Here is a 21778-nt window from a genome sequence, read left to right as displayed (position 1 = left end):
GAGGAATAATTTCAAAATAAAGGGTGTGCATGATGTAGGAATTACTGAAAAATAATATGAACAATGATTTTGTTGAAAAAGTAATGTGATTAAAAAGTTATTCAATTTCTTAGATTTCAGAAATTCATAAAAAATACATTTTGAGGAATAATTTCAAAATAAAGGGTGTGCATGATGTAGGAATTACTGAAAAATAATTTGAACAATGATTTTGTTGAACAGGTCATGTGACCTAAAAGTTATTCAATTTCTTAGATTTCAAAAATTCATAAAAAATACATTTTGAGGAATAATTTCAAAATAAAGGGTGTGCATGATGTAGGAATTACTGAAAAATAATATGAACAATGATTTTGTTGAAAAAGTAATGTGATTAAAAAGTTATTCAATTTCTTAGATTTCAGAAAATCATTAAAAATACATTTTGAGGAATAATTTCAAAATAAAGGGTGTGCATGATGTAGGAATTATTGAAAAATAATTTGAACAATGATTTTGTTGAAAAGGTCATGTGACCAAAAAGTTATTCAATTTCTTAGATTTCATAAATTCATAAAAAATACATTTTCAGGAAAAAATAAATAAATAAAGGGTGTGCATAGTGTAGGCATGGCCAATGAACATTGTGATATTTTTTGGTGTGTCCAGGTGGTTTTGTCTAGGAGATATTGCATTTTTTTAAAATTTGAAATCTGTAATTTATTGACGGTCCCTAACATTTTCGAATATCCAACTGGGTGGATATAAAACCTGAAACCAACTTCACCGCGGTAGCAGCGGCAGACGAAGATAGCATTAGCATGATAGCACAGATTCAGAAGGAATTGCTTGAACCCCGACACGTTATTTGCAAAGTTTGTTTGTAATGTTCAAAGTTACTTTTAACCAAACGCGGGTGAAACAGCGTGCAGCCGTGCACGCACGCACGCGCGCGCGCACACACACACACACACACACACACACACACACACTCATGGAGTGGACGGATTGATGTTTATCAAAAACAACCCTTGCTTAGCGTTTGCTTACAAAAGCGTGTGCCCAGCATAAATGATAATGCGAATGACCGAACTGGCTGGATTACCATTAATATCAGTCAGTCAGTCAAAGCCAAGGAGAATGTTACAATACTAATTCACCATCGAGCAGCCTCTGCACTGTCTGAATGTCACACTAACATGATAGAACAGCAGGATAAAAACGGATAGCCTGTCTATCCATCCATGAGCAACATATTATCTATCTAGCTCTGGTCCATAGCTCTAATGTGTTGCACGTATTAGAGGTATGGAACAGAGCTACTATCGATCTATCTACAAATTATTATCATAAAACAAATTGATTATATAGATTATATGAAAACAAACATAACAATGATATCATGATGAATATCACTATTTTGTGATAATTGCTGAAAAGATAGTGATATAATATTTTGACATTATTTTCCACCCCTACCTCATATCACTTCATTAAAAAAATCACACCCATGTGAAGTGATGTCATCATACATCATCAGATATCATCTCATACTGGCCAATCAGAATGCCTGTTGCCTGTGATTGGTTAGCTGATTTGCTCGTTTACATATGACATACATTTTCCCTTCAATGTCAATGGCGTTTAATTTATGTCATATTTAGCAGAATGTTGACGTAATTTCTCTGCTGATTGTCAATGGCTCATTTTGAGATGTGTGGGGACAAAGGCTGTATGTAGGAGGGGCTAGCGCCCCTTAAAAATACATCATTTTTCATCGTGCTCCTAAAATAATTTGTGTGCTACTAGATCTTTCAACTTAGGCGCACACGTGCTACTTGGTAAAATGCTAAGCGTCGAGCCCTGCGCACACTAAAGATCAAGTCAAAATCTCAACACCATTTTAAAGAACATAAATTAAATTGAAATGTAACTATAACTGCCCAAAACAGGGATGTTGGGTTGAAAAGTAGTTCAAATTTAAATATATATATACATTTCGAGGCACACATCAAATTATTATTTGGGAACCACTGACAACTACTTGTCTCTCTCCACCAATACACATGAAGTCACCCAACAGTGAGGATTTTCCCGGGTGGGTGTAACGCACGCAAAGTTACAAACTATCCTCCCCATTTCCGCTACCAGTTACCAACTGCAAACATGGCTTCCATGGCTGGAGAAGCTGGCGTTTAATCAGATTTATGCAAAATAAATACTTGTAGTCTACATTCAATACTCTCAAATATATGTCCCCAGGAATTTTTGCGTTATCCTTTTAGCTTTAATGTCTTGCTGCACCACATGCCATTTTAATTTCTGGACAATAAAGTCAAGGAAATCAAACAAGGACATTAAACTAAAATTTATCAATTTAAATGAGAACAAAATAAATTAATAATAATAATAGTCCCCCCCCGGTGGTGAATGACACGAGAGAGAGAGAGAGAGAGAGAGAGAGAGAGAGAGAGAGAGAGAGAGATTGGTTACGCACCAGATCTGAACCCAAGACATACTCTCATGAGTGCATGTACCAACAAAGAACACAATCACTGATGACATGTTTACTAACCCACAGACCTGTCAAGTATGTCTACAGTCTCTCTTGGGTCTAAAAACACTTAATATATTACTGGTATAAGCAGGAAACAAAACAAAGCAACATAAGACAGTAGGTCAAACGTCTGTAAACGGACAATAAAACCTCTCCAGATTAAGGAAACATGAATTGTTTTTCGAAATAACAGAAAGGGAGTTCATTTCAAGCTGCATTGTTAAAGCACACTAGCATAGTTATATTTAATTTACAGTAGCTCTATGGGTAAAGGTACCATTGTCCCAGAAGGAGCGGCTAAAGGGCATGTAATGTCTCCCATGTTAGGTGCAGTGCAGTTATTAGATAAAGTAGCAACAGCATTTGAGGTCACAATCTGTGCAGGGTCAGCTGAGAGCATAAAGGAGTGGAGTGGACTCCCCTCATAGGAACAATAGCTGGGGCGGGTTAGGAAATACTATTCATGCATGTGGCTCTTCAAGTCGACTTTAAAACAGTGGCCACTACAACCACAAATGTCCCAAGAAACTCGCTAGCCTAGGAACCCAGTCGGCTCCGCTCTGGCAGAACAGAGCAGCTGATTTTTATGTTTTGACGTGTGTTCCACGTGCGTTAAAGTACGGCTAGAAGGCTCTTTCAACCAACTAGATTGCTTCCTCGATACAACCCGTTGTATAATCTATAACTCTTTTTTGTACAGGCCCAACTTCATAGGACTATGACATGCGTTTAATTTAGGCTAATTTAATTTATTTCCAATAATAGAATTACTAGTGTTTAAAGCTGGATTCATTCAAATTCAGCTTCAAACATCTGATCCATGTGGCCATGAATCTCCATCAAACCAAGGGTAAACAGTAAACACATAGGGGGCTATATGGGTACAGGACTTCCATATGCCAGTTAAATCCTTGGGTTTTAAGGATCAGTGTTCTCAAAGATCTCTATTGTGAACCTGTTGGATCCATTTTCATAATGAAGACAATCCTTTGGCGCCAGAGGAGTGTTATGCGACAATCCCCCGTCCCTAATCCCTGCCCATTTGTGTACAGTATGTCCCATATTTTGGGTCTAAGAACATTTTAAAGGAGGAATTTGCAATTTAGCGTATGGGGTCAGACAGCCAAAAATGAAAAATGACGCCGGTACTGCAGATCTCAGATTTAGGCGACTATAACAAAATGAATAATGTCCAATCAATACAACTTTATCCCAGCCAAGAAGCTGAACAAAGACAGGCCCCTCCTTTGTGTCACTATAAAAGCCAGGTTTAAGGATTGTGTGATACAGGGATTGTAAGACAGACAAAAAGGAAACAAGATAGCTCATCGATTGCGTGAGGCAGTAGCAATGTGAATCGAGACAGAAGCAATGTATGTTCGGTGGGATGAGACGAGAGAGATTGGAATATCACACCCTGGCTATGTAATTACCTCTGCAGCTTGCCTCCAGGCCCCCCTAATGAGGCCTGTTCCCGTGTCCCAGTGACGCATCATGCCGCCACGCCACCAAACCCCACAAGGGAGCTTTCCTTTCCTGGGATGACTCGAGTTGCTATGGAAACCCCATCCACAGCTCTCCGTTGTTATGCCCCTCAGAAGTCCTTTTGAGAGGAGTGAAGTTTCCTCATCAGCTCAGAACGGACATGAGTAAGCCCCGAGGCCAATGACCTCACATGAAGCTTCGAAAAAGGCATTTGTTTTAAAGGACATTTTTAGTCACTTCGATCCTCTGCTCTTCGGAGCCAGAATTCAGTTCCATCAAGGTATTTATTATTGGCTGCAAAGCATTTTTGAAAAAGCACTCTGCTTCGCAATTCCTCTTAGGCCTTATTAAAATTGCAAAAAGAAAAAAGAAAAACTGTATTTGCATTTATGGTAATGAGCCAATTAAAACCATTTGAAATGCTAATTCATTGACCCAAAGACTTAAAAGAAATGTATGACTAGCAGTCTCAAAAGTTGGTTTCATCTTGTCTGAAAACAAATAAACAACGTACAGAATGTATGTGCAACGTTTTCTAATGATGTGACCAGGCATTCTGTTTTCTTATACTATTCCTAACTAGCAGTTATTGCTTTCCAATGTACAAGCAGCAACACTTGCAGTGGGAGGAATACGGAAAATCATTACAGTCTTTGCATGAAGGACATAGCATTTTTTCAATGCAGATTAACCTTGTACTGTGTCAATATCAGAGCAGATTTCCATCATATCCTTAGTACCCTCCAAGCACTGGATCGATAGGGCCACGTCTGACATTTGATACAGTCTCTGCTGTCTAAGGTATCTCGAGAACCGCCCGATTGACTGACGTCGAAATTCAAATTCAGTGTGCAAATCACAGACGACCCGAAGGAGTGCTGTCGAGTCGGTCGGATAGGCGGATTTATGGTAAACCCGGAAATCGCCATATATGGAGTACGCTATTGTAATAATATTTCGGCATGCCTGACACATTGACGGACTGATTCTTCAGTCACTGTTCAACTGTGCGTGGTAGACACTGCAATTCTTCATCATGCTCATGTTTTGCTCAACTGTCCTTTACCAAGCTGTTACTGGGACCAGGAGACTGATGCAAGGCCTGAGGCAGCGTGTGGTGCAGACGGTAGGTAATAGTAATACTAATGAAACAGTGTACACAGAGACAGACAAGCCTTGGCTGGGTACTGCTGGCTAATCACATACGGCCTCGGTCTGGCTTGTGTGATGATCTATTTGAGAGGACGACAGCAGTCAGAACCTGCTGTACAGCAAAGGTCATGTTATGATGATGGAAAAAATATATAATAAAAAGGATGTGAGCTGCAGTCGAGTGGAACCTCAAATACTAGTGTTTTTGAGAACGGAAGTCAGGTGCTTATAATATTGTGAACTAATCATGTATACACAATGGTATGGGTTTAAAATGCAGCTAATTTATTCCCCCCCCTTACATATAGTATATGAAGAGTAGTCACATACTGTAAGGCTTTTGCTTATTATAAACTATTTGGAATAGCATAAATGTCTAAAAAAAAAAAGCTAGAATTTCCATAAATATAATTCGGTCACTGTGAAAAGAAGCAGCTATTGAATTAATGTGTATCGGAGGGGCTTAGACCCTCCCAGTAGGGCTCAGCATGACGAACTACATTAAAAGGGAGATTGAGCATTGTCAGAATGACAACATTGGGAGAAAAAAGGGAAAAATAGGAGGGGGAAATGATAATAGAAAAACAACAATGCATCTTTGAATCTCTATCCTATTCCTACCCTCGACATTGAACAGGATCCCACTGTAGAGGAGACATACATTTTCATTTAACAGAGGGCTGCATTTCTTTTCATAATTTTCTGTGGCTTTTGCCTTTATTTTATTTATTTTTTAAAGAGGGATAGGTACAGTAGGCTGACAGGAAATGGGGAGAGAGATGGGAGGGTGACATGCAGTAAAGGCCGTCAGGATCGGGAGTCGAACCCGCGGCACACTGCCAGACTGGATTACCAGCTAAGGTGCCCAGACGGCTATGCTAGCCGCCTAGGCCAGGGCTGCAAATTCTAAAGAGTGGTTAAATCATAGCAATCACCACTTATTGTAATCGCAGTGTAATTTTGGACAAGACAGTAACCAGTAATCATTTATCAGTGCGTTTGTGGAGTTTGCAAATGGCACTAAACCTAGTCTGTCTTTGTAAGGTATATGCATATTACTCTATGCACCTTTGATGAGTCACCCCCGTTCATAATTAATGATCCTTTCCATGGGAGTGATACACAGCTAAGTCACATCACTGAACACACTTACTGAAACCATTTCAGTGAAAATAGCAGATCTACAAGCTCACAACATGTCACAAGGTACGCTGCAAGGCGCTGTTAGCACAAAAGTTCAGCCGTTGAGCTTGTAGATCGGTTATGTTTTGCCATTTTATATTAAAGATAAGAAATGAAAGCTAAAATTAAATAGTGACACAGTTTAATGCTATATATGGATTGAATCGAGAAGAAGAAATGGGCAAGAGGAAAAGATCAGCAATCTCAGCATGCATTTCTTTTGCCTACCCTTAAACCTGCCATCATCATCATAACCGTGAACCTAATCCTGCTACCTTGTTCATAGGACAGTCAAATCATGTACCGCATAATCTCATAGGCACTGCCAAAAATGTGTCTCTTCCCCCCTTCTCAGAAAACCTACACAGATTCCATTCAGGTACGGACCATGTCGCAGGCAATTTTCCCACAGTGCTAGTTCCCCCAAAGCTATAATAAAAGATGGGTCTGGCCTGGGCCTAAGACCCAGCAAGGTCACTACCAAAGGCCCAGTGGGGAGTTACAACACTCATCTGAGGGCTGGATTTGGACTGAGCCTGGAAGGGAGCTGATAAGTTGCGTTTGATTTCGGAAAGAAAAGGGCAATCACAATCCTTGAACAGCTTGGCTGCTGATTGCAGAGGCGGTTACCTGCAGTGGCAGTGAGCCAGCATACACTTCGATTTGTATTAATATACCGCCACCTTGTGGTAGAAACATTGACAAGTTGGAAGGTAAAAAAAGTCTGGTGGAAAACAGAAGCTCTGTAGCGTGCTCTTGTGTCTAGCTTGTTTGCATGTGCCTTGTTCGCATGTGCCTTGTTCAGCCAATTAGTAGATATCATATTGGTTAAACATATAACCTTGCTATCTTTGGAGTATAGTTGTGTCTGAATCAAAGGCATATAAACTATGAGCTTGTAGAGCTGCTTTTTATTTAATTTTATCACAGCTAATGAGGATGTGCTTGTTTTAGCCTAATGAGGTTAAAAGTGTTTTTTTGTTTTAAATGTACCGGTAAGTGAAACCAACTTCCAATGTTCCAATGAACAGCTGCACCCCTAGATGTGATCATGACAGATTGGAGTCATTCACTTGCAGTCAGACACACTGCTCTGTGACTAATCACACAGTGCTCTCTACTGGCCTCAACAGATTGAGGATTTCGATTAAGCCTCTTGGTGTAGGGGCTCTGAGGTTGGTTAAAGAGAAGTGTGTGTGTGTGTGTGTGTGTGTGTGTATAGACAGGCTTTCCCTAGTCTGAGCTCTGGGTGCAGAATAGTCTTTAGGATAGATGAGGTAGCGTTTGTGGTCTGGGTTTGAACGAGCTTTACTTGTCCGACTGTGTGTTCCCCAATAGGAGCCTTACCCTGGTCTATGTTGTGCTGCGGTAGTTGGCTCATCTGACTGTGTACCACGCCTGCATAATTCCGGAGAAAAGCCTCTTCATTCGGCGTGAGCTGAAAGCAAGGGAGAAAGTGATTAGAGTTCATAAAACACTAACGCAAAGCAAAAACACATCCTAAAAGGAAAACCTTTGACCTCCTTTGAACGAACACGGACAGTTACATGTGAATAATAACTCTCTCCCAATGGATTGGACTCACAGGGCATTTTGTACTAAGGCTCTGAACTGACAGACCGTTTTGACAGGGATTCTGCCATGACCTCAGGCATCTGACTACAATACTTACGAGTCGACATGAATGATGTACTGCTGTCAGGACAGTGCCTGCCCAGGCACACAAATGTCAAATTTGGCATTTGACATATTTGCTGAAGGTCAGATGTGTCATTTAACTTGAGTAGTCAGATGCGACAAAGACTGTGCCATCCTTCAAGATACGATAACACTCTGAGAGCTGGGATGAAGCTGGGATCCCAGAACACAGGGATGAGCACTTGGTTATTTTTGTGTAAACGTGTATGGAATGTGATAAAGCATCTAATCTAAATAAAGTAAGTTAAACAGTCATTTTTCCTTCTGGAAATGTGATGAACTAGATGTCTATCAGCTATGGTTTCAGAGAAAGCCTTTGGTTTATTTTTAAAGATTTGTTAAAAATAGAAATGTAACTGGGTTTATATACGTAATACATAAATCCAAATGCTTGCTGGCCATGGATTAAACCTAGTAAAATCCCACCTGCAGTCAGACCACCACCACCTCTCAACTGCTCATGTAGCTGTTGTGTTATACATGTGCTGTAAACAAGTGTCTCTCCATAAAGAAAGTGTGCTGTCTGCCTGTCGTGGAAACATGCTGTAGTACACCACACGACATTGTTCATATTCCAGGTAGCCACAAAAATCAATTCTTCCACATGACTGAACATTAAAAAAATTCTTAAGGCTTAAAGTCCTTGCAGACTGGCACCTTTTTCCTAAAACCGGCAGAAGAATGCTGCTAGAAATTCGAAAAACTCAGCAGTGTGCAGGGATATTTATCATTAATAGAGCCTGACCAATGGCAGATCTTGCGATCAAGATTTTTGGCAAATATCTGTCAGTACCGATGGAAAATATATTGCTAAATCCCTACTTCATTGATGATGTAACTCATGAATGATTGTAGCAGCAACAGAATTAACTCAGAATTTGAAATGCACAACAACCTTCTGTCTGCCGTCTTACGCAGAAGAAATGCATCCTAAGTAATTGGGAGGAACTTCATAATGCAGCAAGAAAATGACCCAAACACACTGCAATCACAACAAAGGACTTCATTAGGGAGAAAAAGTGGAAAAGGTTTTAGACTGGCCAAGTCAATCACCAGACCTTAACCTAGTTAAGGATGCATTTCACATCTTAAACAGGAGATTGGGGGCACGCTGACACAAACAAATGAAAGGGACTGCGGTAAAAGGGAGAGGCAAAATAAGAATGCAACAGTTTGGTGACGTTAGTGCGTAATGCAGTTATAGCAAGCAAGGGATACACTACCAAATATTATTGTGATATTGTTTTGTTTAACTAAGTGTTAAATAGCTCTATATTCTCATATCATTCATTGCTATACTGTGTTGGTTCAGTAAAAGGGGTCTCCCCAATTCTCCAGCTCTTTAATAAACAGAAAAGGCATTTTCAGGTCAGGAGACCATTTTGATCTAATCAGGAGGATGAGTGTATTTGGAAGTGATGACACAAAGAAATGAGTACTGGCACACAATTTGAACTAATACACTAACAAAAAAGCTGATAAATGGATACTCTCTCTCCTGATTGGACAAAATTGGCAGCCCACCTGAAAATGTATTTTGTGTTTATTAAAGAGCTGGAGAGAAGGGGAGAACCCCGAGTTACGAGAGTACAGTAGATACCAAAAACATTTACCGGTAGTTAGAACCAAAAACGTCACTTATACTAACTTTAGGTATTATAATTATGTATCCATCTATCTAATCTAAATTCACAAAACCTGTGTTTGTTTGTGTGTCTGCTGTCCCGAGTAGACATACTTAAAACCTGCTTAACATTTGTTAAGCGCTCTATAAAAGGACGTGAGTTCCATTTTTGTGTGTGCAATTTGAAAAGAAACATCTCTATAGAAGTTCAGGAGGTTCAGCCCTGTAGACTGATTTAACAGTAGACACAGACAAATGAAGTTATGGAATATTTCCATCTTTATGGATGAGAGAGATAATTAACAATTGCCAAAGATCATACAGGTGCTAAATAGAGGACATACAGTATAATAGATGATAATATAAAGTCTGCACACTGTTTTACTCCCTATAACCATGCAGAAAGTTTAACTTTTAATATCACCAAAATATGAGAGTTGTGGTGAGATGACAGTTCATTGATTATTGGGAGAAAAACTGTGTATTCTGAAATACCCAAGTCTGTCACCGGGGGTCTCTAAAGTGACATGTAGTAGTACTTTATAGTTTGTAAAAACATAAATTTACTTCTAGGTAAAAAATGGAATGTTTTACCACATTGAAAGTATCACTTTGGATGATTTGTGCAAGTGGAGATTCAATATTGACAATGAGGATCATGGCATAATAAAGGCTAAAGCACATCATTATGATAAAGGCACAGCTCACTTCACACAAGTTTTTTTTTTACTCAAATCCAAAATAATTCAGTGCAAAAACAAAGGAATCTGCAATCTGCCTTGCTGTCCCAATACATTTGGAGGTAACTGGTATAATACTGTATATAATGTTCAACGTTTTTATGGTGATACAATTTAGACAAGATTTTGTATTTGTATAGAGAAATTCTAATCTACAATCTACATAATTTATAGGTGTTTGGTCCACACATAACTTTTACATCACACTGCCCAGCCCTACTGTGACATTGCAGAAATGGACTCCTCGTGACATTGGGGTTGCATTGAGTTATCCAATGCTAAGCACAGTCAATGATCAACATGGAATTAACATTTAAAAGCTACCGTTCTTAATTTTCTTATATAAATTCTGGATGACAGCCAGTCATTGGGAACATCCTGTAGAACATTAGATGATTTGGGGGGGGGGGGGGTAATCAAGAGGTGTCTTTCAAACATTTACATGCTTAACCAGATTACTGACTGGGATTAATCAGGTTAAGGCAATAGTTTAATTACAGTGTTTACATGTATTGTGTTTAGTGTGATTATTCTAATAAACTGTATCCTCTCAGTCTGTACACATGAGGCACATGAAGTACATGTCTTGTGTTTAGTGTGATTATTCTAATAAACTACAGAAACCAGCGCTCCACAAAACAACAGGTTAGGCCGGCCGCCGGGGATGTGTTGGAAGTCAATTACATGAAACAGATCTCAATGTTTAGAAACAAATACTGTACGGTATTCCTGACTTGCATCGTTCCCGACTTGCGTCATGCCCAAGTAGGCCGGCACATGAAGCGCTTAAGACCTAAAGACTGAGCTGAAATCTAATTGTGACCACGGTTTCTTCACTTCAAAGTACAATGCACTTACATTTGAACCCATTTTCTTGAGCATGAGCAGGACCCGCACTTTCTGTTGGATGTACATCTCTTCAGGAGACTTCCCCGGGGCCTCCTCGCGGTTCATCCCCCCTGCTCCGCTAGCTCTGCAGACACAAAGACATCCACCACCATTAGGAGGAAATCACTAACAGGCATCTCATCAGGCAGCACAATTATTTGTGCTTGCTCTAATATGGGCCTGATACATTTATGCATTAGCTGTGAGTCAGTGTCAAATTATTTCTCTTCCAATTCCTTTAGATACCGACTACTGGCACTATTGTATGCATTACATGTGATTATGGACCTCTTTGAATGACACGATACATATTTTCAACATTCTGCAATTTTCAGGCTGTGTGTGCTCTCTTTTTTTCCATTCTTTACTTCCAATTATCTTTTTACTACTTGAACTACAGTACAAACGTTGATCCTGAGTTTCACCTTTCTTTTACCTCTGTGGCAATAAAGTTTAGTTATTTTTCTACCTTTATTGATAGTATCAAGTGAAGATTAACAGGAAAGAGGGGAGAGAGACATGCAGCAAAGGTCTTCATGAATGGGACTCGAACACACAACGTGCCGTCAGGCCAAAGCCATATGTGGCTGGACCACTTGGCCAGCGGGCGCCCAAGTTGATTGATTATTGATTGATCAATTCATATCTGTCCGATTAACCAGTGTTGAAGCATTCCCATTAGGGATTATGATACCGAACATTGCGAGCAATAAGCTAATTTGATGAACTTCGGTTAACCACTTTCAACCTAATTTGTCATTAGAACATTGGATAACAATTTCTAACATTAAAAAAGGGGAAAAAAACAATATACAAGCTTTACCACACCTCGTAATGTGACACATTGTGAGCTTGTAGATCCACTATTTTTGCTATTCGTTGTACGACAAAGTATATAGAGCTTACTGGTTAAGCTCCATATAATCCAAACATTAATGAGATGGGACTTTAGAGGGCTGACCAGTAAAGAGCATCCACAGAGCAGGATTTCACAGCACTTCACAGTTCACAGCATAAATGCTAAATGGCTCTCATTAATATTGCATGGCATTTTTCCTCATAGATCTCGCCCCTGCCTGCTCCTTCTATCTCTTATTCTCCCCATTACTAATGACCTATTTTCACTGTCAGTCTGCGATGCGGAGATACAAATTACAGGCAAGGAGGGGGAATAAAGTGCAGGCATAGAGAGGACGATGAAAGGAGCTGCCATTGCTAATGCAAATGAAATGACAGACAAGGGATCAGCCCTGCTGTGCGATGGCATATTGATCAAGGGGTGGCTGCTGTCACATCAGATCCCTCCGACAAAAAGACATGGTTTTAAAGTATGGGTCTGATTATTCACTAATGCCAAAGCTTGTATTTGACTAATGGAAATATCTTAATGGAATTTCTTGCACAACCAGAGAAAATAATTCAGGAAATTAACTGAAAATAAAATAGTGATTCAGGGGAGTGAATATCAGTATGCAAATCAGGGGGGTTATTTAAAAAAAGAATACCCTATAAAAAGCCCATGGGGGGGGCACAGAGACCACGATAGTTCTGGTGATTTATTTTGGCCTCTTATCTATACAAAGGACCACTAATGCACGTTGACAGCCTGTTTGATGTGGGGTTATATTTATTTAATTGAGAAGCTGGCTCACCACTCCTCCCTAAAGCCTGCAGGGGAGGATTCATGGGGCTCTGTTGGCTGGAGTGTGGGTGCTACGGGCTCAGATCAGCAGGGGATCATACTCCTGGCGACAGTCCATGTGAAGTATGGCAACCTTTAGCTGCGTTTCTTTGGTTGACTTTCTCCTCTCAGCTGTGTTCAAACCACATCATAAACGGAGCATAAAGCCTGACACACACCGGGTGCGCAGCGACGCGGCAACGCCTGGACAATAGAACAGTGGCGTATCGGAGCGTCAGGCGAGCCGTGAACGCGCGTCGGACGCCGCAGGTGTGCGATAGGTTCATTGAAAATAACGGAGGTGGCTGTTTTGACGTGCGGCGTGCCCTTAAGTCGATATGTGTGAGCCGGTGCCTTGTAATGCAGCATTGTCAATGGCTTTCTACATTGAGAGTCGAAGCCTGCAGAGAGGAACCACCCATGGCAAATTGAGCGCCAGGCAGAGTTTAACTGGAAAGCAACCCAGAGGACTCAAAGCAAGACATGAAAGATGGAGAGAGCTAGCCCCTGTCAGTTCAGTCGCTCTGTGCACCTTTGGGGATTGGCAGTGGTGGTGGTGATGGGTGGTTGGCGGGGGCAGTGATAGTCAGTGACACGTTTGATCATGTCTCCCCCACTCTCTACTTCTGACAAATGGGAGGGCCAAGACTCCAGGCAGACAGACAGAGAGAGACCTACACTACACATGAAGCAAGATAAAAATGCACCCATGCATTATAACATATTCCGTTAGCTTCTGATGCACAGAGGGTGCTAATTTTCTAATGTTTTCTGGTTTCTTCTTCACAATGTCAACATTTAGCTTTTTGATCAAGAATAAAGGGTTTGATAGAACCTATCCAAGATCATCCTTGGGGCTACGGTCTAGGCCAACACTTCCAGGCAAGGATTGTGTGGTGTCTTTTTTTTGCAAAAAGAGCATACAGTATATCATACAATCAATGCTCAGTTACTAAAAGAGTTACTGAAAAGACTCTCCCTTATTGCTGCCACAGCCACCCAGATTTATTTTCATCTCATATATCCACACATCCTAAAGAATGTCTTGTGTAAGAGCTAAATAAATAAAAACTCGCTCCTCAGAATTCCACGGGGACAGACTGTAGAAAGAAGAAACAATGCTAGGTTGAGGAAGGGGAGGATGCTCTCAAAGATCATTGTTGTATCAATGTATCGTCACTGTGTTTGCCCTGCTTCAGGTAGGGAGGAGCGATTTACCAAAATAGACATACTGTAAGTAGTAATAACTAACAGCACAACAGGCTGCAGAATCAACTGCATAGTTGGGGACTCTTTACGCGGTGAACTGGCTATGCAATTCCAAACTTTCCTGCACTGATGAAATCAACCTAATTTAAAACCATCTCAAATGATTTGCCTATGTCAGGCTGGCTGCACTAAAAGGTCAGATAATATAACCTACCTGCAGTGAGAAAGTAGCCTTTATATAATAGGCTAATTGTCACTTGTACTTATCTGAAGCACACAATTTTACTGAGATTCTTTCAAGACACTGTCAATTACCGGCTGATGACCACGACCAATCTTACAAATGTTTAAGTTATTCAAAAACATAAAATTCAAAAGCTCACAACACATCTAATCGCAAATGCAATGTGTAGTGACCTTGTAGATCTGCAATTTTGAAAGAACTCTATAATCAATATAGAAACCTATAATCGAAACCAATACAGATTAAAAAAATAATGGGCAATATATATCGGTCTGGCTCTCTAATGTAGGACTACACCCAGCCTTGCTCAACAAATAAAACAACCTAATTCCCCTGCAAGTTGACTCCTAGCTTCTCTTCATGCCGTTGTGTAAACAGAATAGATTCTCCAGGGGAATTACAGTACAAAACAAAACCCCCAAACGTACTCTCTCTCCTATTAGACACATATGTGCTACTTCAGCAAAACAAGGTCCATTCTAGTCCATCCCTTGTTTGGAACTATATCTGCTGCATTTTACAGAAGACTAATTATGAAAACATATATATATATGAGGATATTAATAACTGAGACGAACCTGCTATAACATTATAGCTATAGAAACTGTCGATCTTATTCTTTTGATTACTTTTTCGATTTTAATAAATGGTAAATGGTGCATTTATCACATACATTAATATACTGATGACAGATGAAACCGTGCAAGGCACCAACCTGCTCATAAGGAGCAATTAGGAGTTCAGCGTCTTGCTCAAGGACACTTCGACTAACTCTGGGGGAGCCCGGGTTCGAACTGGGAACCATGTGTTAACGGTAATGGTGTACCTCCTCCTGAGCCAGTGCCCCCCGAGAAGCCAGTTTCATTTTTAGATGTTTTTAAATACACCAAACAAATTGACGTGAAAAAGAAAATCCTAATCGATTTAATATAATATTTTAACTATATCAGGTCTGATTAACCACTTAAACCCTTTTATACTTTGCTGTACAATAGTGTCCCACAGAATAACCGATCTACCTGTGAGCTTGAACACGAACAATTTTCACTATTGGACTTTATTATAACGATCTTTAAAAAAATAATTGATTAAGATTTGTTTGATAAACTGTAAGAACCAAGTCAAAGGCTCTTGTGTGCACGTGCTGTGCATTGATGGTGGGCTGTCTCACTCAACACTAATCCCCCTGGGGGAATCTCAGGCAGGCTTCAGAGACGTACAGCTACAGCAGCTAATATTCCAGTGATAATCAAAGGCTTTTCTTTAGTGCTGATCTGGGTCTAAACCCCCTGTGTGTGCCAATGTTGGACTGTTGTTGTGATGTTGGTCTCAGTGGGCTGTGTTCCGGGGAACTGTCTGAAACATGCTAGGCACTAGGCCATATGATTTCAATATCACAATTATAAAAAATAAAACAAATCCTCAATTACACAATTAATCAATCAACGAAAAAACTTGCGCACGAGATTCATTGATATTTAGAGCAGAAGGGGAAAAAATATATCAATCATATGATTAACATACATGACTAAGATTAAGTCGGTTATTTGTTCTAATATCGGATTCATTATAATTTGGGTTAATTGCCCAGCCCTACTAGGCAGCCTGGTCAAATTTCTGTATTGCCATTTGCAAATACTGAAGCTGTGGGAGCCAACGAAAAACACACAGAGGCCATCTCTAATCTGTACACAGCAAAATAGGATGCATTGCATTTATGACGGCAGTGGCTCATGGGTAGAGTGACCGGATGGGAACTGTAACCGTTACTGCATGGTTCCCAGTTCGAACGCGGGCTCCACCAGAGTTGGTGTCGAAGTGTCCTTGAGCAAGACTCTGGAGTCTGAACCCCTAATAATTGCTCCTGATGTGCAGGTTGGTGCCTTGCATGGTTTCCTCCAGCAGGACGACATGTCTAACTTTCCAGGAGCCAAGTGATTTTATGACCTCAGTGTCTAGTGTCCAACAATGTGCATATGCATTTTTCTATAGTTACAGCAAATGACTGTCCGGGAAGCGAGTGACTGATTCTCGTACCAGTTGCCGTGCACTGATAATTGAAGATAAACATGCTCTGAAAATGCAATGTGAAGTGGTCAAATGGGAGGGTCGGCAACATTTTACACATTTTCAAGTGGACCGTCAGCATGACCCAGAAAGGGTTGGGAACTGCTGCGCTACATATGGCCTCGTACGAGCCTCAACATGAGGGCCAGAATAAGAGGAAAATTACTTGAGAGCATTTTCAACACTGTGTGTGTGTGCTCCCCTTACACTTGGCCCTAGGGGCCATCGAGTGCAATAAAGGTCTGCCGCACAAGATTACAGTTTGCAATGTGATAGGCTTTCGCATGGGATCCAGGAGGACCACTACAGTGTACTTGACTGATGACACACACACACACACACACACACACACACACACACACACACAGTCCAGTTCACCTGTTGACCCCATTATTAACTCTAAACACCATGGAGTAACTGATTACTTCCAGTTGTCTTGCTGACAGCACACACAATACAGACACTGCATCTGGAACTAAAACCTGATGAACAAATGCCATGAAAGGCCTGATCTTCATGATGCGATACTTACGGCAAAAGCATGTTGCCCTGAGAAAAAGGCGAGAGGTACAAATGACTTGCATTTAGCCGCGAAGTGGTCAGCTGAGTGCTGACGCAGGCCAATGTGCGAGCAACTGAAGTAGGCTGCCTAGTGCCTACTGCGTTTGACTTACAGACAGACACAGATTGGAGCCAACTTAGCCTTACACAAATGCCACGAAAGGCCTGATCTTCATGGTACCTTGAGTACGGTATATTAAAGTACCGGTAGGTTTCACTGAGAAGAGGTTGAGAGGTACAAATTACTTGCATTCTGTAGTGAAGTGGTCCGATGACCCAGTTCAATGTGTGAGAAACTGAAGTAGGCTGACTACTGCGTTTGCCAGCTCACTTGCCAACAACTAGGCATGTTTCTACGGAGCAGCTGTGCCACAGCGGGTACACATGCATACAGTGTCCGAGTCACAAACACATACTGTATGCTCCGTAGGGGGCACTCTTCAACTGAAAATCACTGGCTAATCCACTCCAGTCATGAAACCTGGCCAACATGTTTTGTTAAGCTAGCTATTAAGTCTACAAATGCCTTCTAAAAGGGTAGTTCTCCAAAGAAATTTGTATTTGAAAATGATTCAACATTTTTCACTTTTTTTTTTAAATGACACAGATGCTCTCCCGATTTTGGGATGTGTTCAAGTAGAGTACATACACACAGAATAATACTCATCAACAAGAATTAATGATTTCTGCAGATCCAGTACAACTCACATGCATGATGCTGAATCAGCGAGAGGCAGACATGCAGACGCTGCGGGCCAAAAAGGCTCTGGCTTGGTCCTACTGGATGTCTGCCTGCGGTCTTTGTGCTACGCCTTTTCCTCACATTTACAGTTACCACAACAATGGCCACAGTATTTGGGGACAATGGTGATGAACTGGATTGTGAAAATATGATTGATAAGTAGGTCATGTCTTGTTGTCACCACGTGAGGCATGAATTCAAAGTATCCTGCTTGACCATATAAGCTTGGTTCATTGTTTGATTCCTGGGTGGATTTAAATCTTCTGCTGTTCCAACAATTTCAGCTGGACGTGGCTCCTATTTTACTGGAAAGTTAATGTACGCTCATTGACAGTGGGTTCTGTGTTAAATGAAGGCATCATTTAAAACATGTAGAACCCACCAAGCCCAAATTCAGACTTAATAATACCACAACTAGACAATTATTCGATCCACGGCATATCTTTCATCAGGTCCTCACTAGAGTATATCACACAACTGACAGCATAGTTCACATTTTGATACCTTGTGCCAATGCAGAGGAACAGTTTTAACTGCTAACATTTTTTGTAAAGTATATTCATACACATACAGAGAGCTCAAACATTGCAATGACTAAGCTATCAAACCACGACCACTAGAGCTAGGCTAAATAATGTACATTGCTGCAGGCATACCATCTCAGTGATGGCTTACAGCATTTAACTGGTCATCTTAACTGACTAGTGAGTGACTTGAACATAAAATCAGGTTTTTACAGTTAGACAATACTGGCAAATATGACCACTTAACCCTATTCTGTAGTTGACGCGGTTCCCAAAGGCTCTATACAAGGCCCTTCCTGTTTTCTCTCTATACTAAATATCTTCACCAAAAATAAAATGATCTAAAAAACGGATTTACCATTTTTCACCAATGTTAGCCCCAGAATAGGAATGGTACGATTCATGTGGTTAAATAAGCTAGTTTTTGTATTACATTCAATTGCATACAACCCAATGTACGCCAGGAAGCCCACACAACTGAACTGAACATATTGGAATATGGTCTATGATCTCAGTATGTCTCTGCTTGCATCACATGGGCTCTCTCTCTCTCTCTCTCTCTCTCTCTGAAGAGCTGAAACAGAAGCTGCTGCTTTAAGCTGGTCCCATGGGGAGAAGACTGCAACATTTCAAAAGACCTACCGTCAAGGTATGGCATACAATTGTGTGTTGTGAAGTTAGTGCTATAGTCAAATAAAGCCAATTATAGTTGGTATACATTGTTGGAACAATAGTTATTTGTATATTTCTCATTAGTGCAAAGCTGGCAAGAAACTGTATGTTAGCTGATCAAACAATAACATCCAATAAGGTAAAATCAGAATTAGAATAAATTATTGAGTAAGTAACTTGGAAATGATAACAATACATTTGTAATTTGTATATTTCTCATTAGTGCAAAGCTGGCAAGAAACTGTATGTAACCTGGTCCAACAATAACGTCAAATAAGGTAAAATTAGAATTAGAATAAATTATTAAGTAAGTAACTCTCAAATGAAAAGGATCTCATCTCATGTGAAGTTTCTCAGTTTCATTCTTTAAACTTCACATGAGAATGATGAGATCTTAAAGAACCTAAAGAATCTTTAGGCAGGCCCAAGACATTGTGGTATTCTGGGATATTCACTCTCTGGATGCAGCTCCAGCCTCCTAGGCCATTCTGCTGAATTGCCTGCAAGCATACATCGTATGCAGGCAATTCAGCAGAATAAAATTCTCTAGCTCAAGCTGCTCAACAAATAGATAGGTCACATGATTTGTGAGCACCGCTGCCAGTGAGTGGGTGGAGAAAAGGGATGTAACTTGTTTCACTCTATATTAATGGCCAAATGTACTTTATTTACATTGTGCTAAAAGTGTTCTTTTGAAACCTTTTAGGCATGCAATGACCATGAATGCAATGAATACACACTACTACTTTTGGTTGGGACATATATATCATGATCAGATATACCCACGGTTCTATGGATTTTCAACACCACTTCACTCCAGAATAGTCTACTCTGCTGCACAATGTTGGACAAGGCTGACAAGTGTATGCTATGTGCCAAACAGCTAAGGTATGGTGAGGTTGAGAGACGGACTAGCCGTTCCCTCTCCGAGGCTGCTGAAGCTCCCTTGGGGGCTGAACAGCCACTGAAGAAGAGCACCTGCCAGGCTGCCACACGCATGTGGAGACAAGGAAGAGATGGTCCTGCCCTAATCTCATTCCAAAATCCAGTCAGCTGGGGGAATGTGAAAACAAGACAGCCTTGAGTACCGAGAGACATAACCAAGTTTGATACATGCCAGGAAAATCTGGATCTCCAGCCCACGGCCAACGATTCTACGAACCCCTCACACTCAACCGGCAATACCCTCTTGCAGCAGGCAGTGTGCCAGCTTCAATCACAGCTGAACATGTTGTCAGCCATCTGACAGTTGGAGAAGGCAGACGTGCAGCACAATTATATTCATGGGAAAGTGAAGTGGGAGACAAAAATAGAAAATGCAACGGTACATTCTACATTGATATTGATGTGGTAGCAGAACGAACGGCAGAGGAGGCCAACCACTTCAAATCACTGAGTATTTTGTGACTGCAGGGCAGGTTCAAGTAAAAGTTGAACAAACGTTGTCCCCCCCCCCCCCTTCCAAAATAAATGTGAGGCAGCCACACCAGTGAGGCGGTTACTGGGAGACATTATTAGCATGTCCCTTTAGCTGACTGGTAAATATTTATCCAGTGTAATATCTGGTTTCAAACTCAATTGTACGAGTACGTAGCCTACATGCTAAGTGAGGGTCGATTTAAAGAGACACATTATCTATCCTTATCGTTTAACCAAGTCGAAAACCTGTTTGTTGAAACTGTGAACAGATTAACAGAAGACTTTTGGTTGTTGCCTTTGGTCGTTTGGATGGAAATTCCAAAGGGGTTTCTAACATTATGGAATAGTCTGCCCAACCATGCTACAGCAGCACTGATTGTAGCACATTGAAGCCTTTTTAAATGTCCCGACAGGCGCGACAATGCCTGTTTTTTTGTAAATAAATCCGGAGATTGCAACTATACCTACGGTCCTACACACAAGCGTTACACAGAAATACACATCTCAAAAGAAACCGCGATAATATCCACCTCTGCAGTCAGTCTGCAAGCAAAGCATTCAATGCTACAAGGCTAAGCTAGCTCGCTAGCAAGCTGGAGACAAAAGCCTGAATGAACTTCCTATGTGCCGAACCAGTCCAGGTACCGCTTGGTCGAGCAGAAGAAGTGTTAACCCAGGAATACTAGCACGTGTTATTACCGTTTAAACACTGGACTCATGGTAGTGTCCCTGTTGAGAAAATGCCACATTATTTATGGGGTTCTTATCTTACCCCTCCTGGTCCAGTTTTTCTTTTCTTCTGTGTTGTATTTGAATGGAGTGTTGTGTTTGAGGAGGAGGAGGGCGTCCTGTTCCGTTCCGGGGTCACATCCCTCCAGTCGGCAGTACAGCAGCGCTCTGACTGACTGGCGATGTGTGTGTGATTCACGCACCACCGCTGAATGAATGCTCATTCATAACCACTAGGGGGCGCCTTCTTCACAAAAAACAACATTAAGGGGGGTCCAAAAATCCTCCTCAAATGGATCAGTACACTATATTACTCCTAAACATTTTGCCAAACATCACACACTCTCCTATCCTCCTGGTGGAGACCTTTGCCCAGAAGGGCACTTTTTCTAGTTAATTTCTGCATCTCTTAGGGCCCATTTAACCATATAATGCATTTGGATGGCAAAAATGGCAGATCTGCAAGTTCAGTGTCTTGAATGAGATGTGCTGTGAGTTTGCATATCTGCTATTTTCCAGCATAGGACCGTTGCACAGTGAAGTATAAACAAGGCTTTATGATTATTTTAAGTCGTTTTTAGAATCCTCCTCCTCAGGAGCATATCCACGGATATCCCAAGCCGTG

At 40.9% G+C, this 21778-nt stretch overlaps 1 protein-coding gene across 1 annotated transcript in view; it reads right to left on the bottom strand.

The window, feature by feature from the left end:
• Positions 1 to 21320, bottom strand: part of ctnnbip1 (catenin, beta interacting protein 1) — a 34832-nt gene extending 13512 nt beyond the window's left edge. The window contains exons 1-3 of the mRNA XM_080763661.1: positions 21197 to 21320; positions 11276 to 11390; positions 7703 to 7793 (exon numbers count right to left, since the gene is read on the bottom strand). Of these exons, the coding sequence (XP_080619787.1) occupies positions 7703 to 7793; positions 11276 to 11371 (187 nt within the window). The 5' untranslated portion in view covers positions 11372 to 11390; positions 21197 to 21320. The remainder of the gene's footprint in view (positions 1 to 7702; positions 7794 to 11275; positions 11391 to 21196) is intronic.
• Positions 21321 to 21778: the final 458 nt, after the last annotated feature.

Source organism: Protomyctophum bolini (assembly GCF_963924005.1).
Source record: "Protomyctophum bolini genome assembly, chromosome: 5".
Lineage (NCBI taxonomy): Eukaryota > Metazoa > Chordata > Actinopteri > Myctophiformes > Myctophidae > Protomyctophum > Protomyctophum bolini.
The sequence above is the reverse complement of the archived record's forward strand: the minus strand, read 5'-3'. Positions and strand labels throughout refer to the sequence as shown.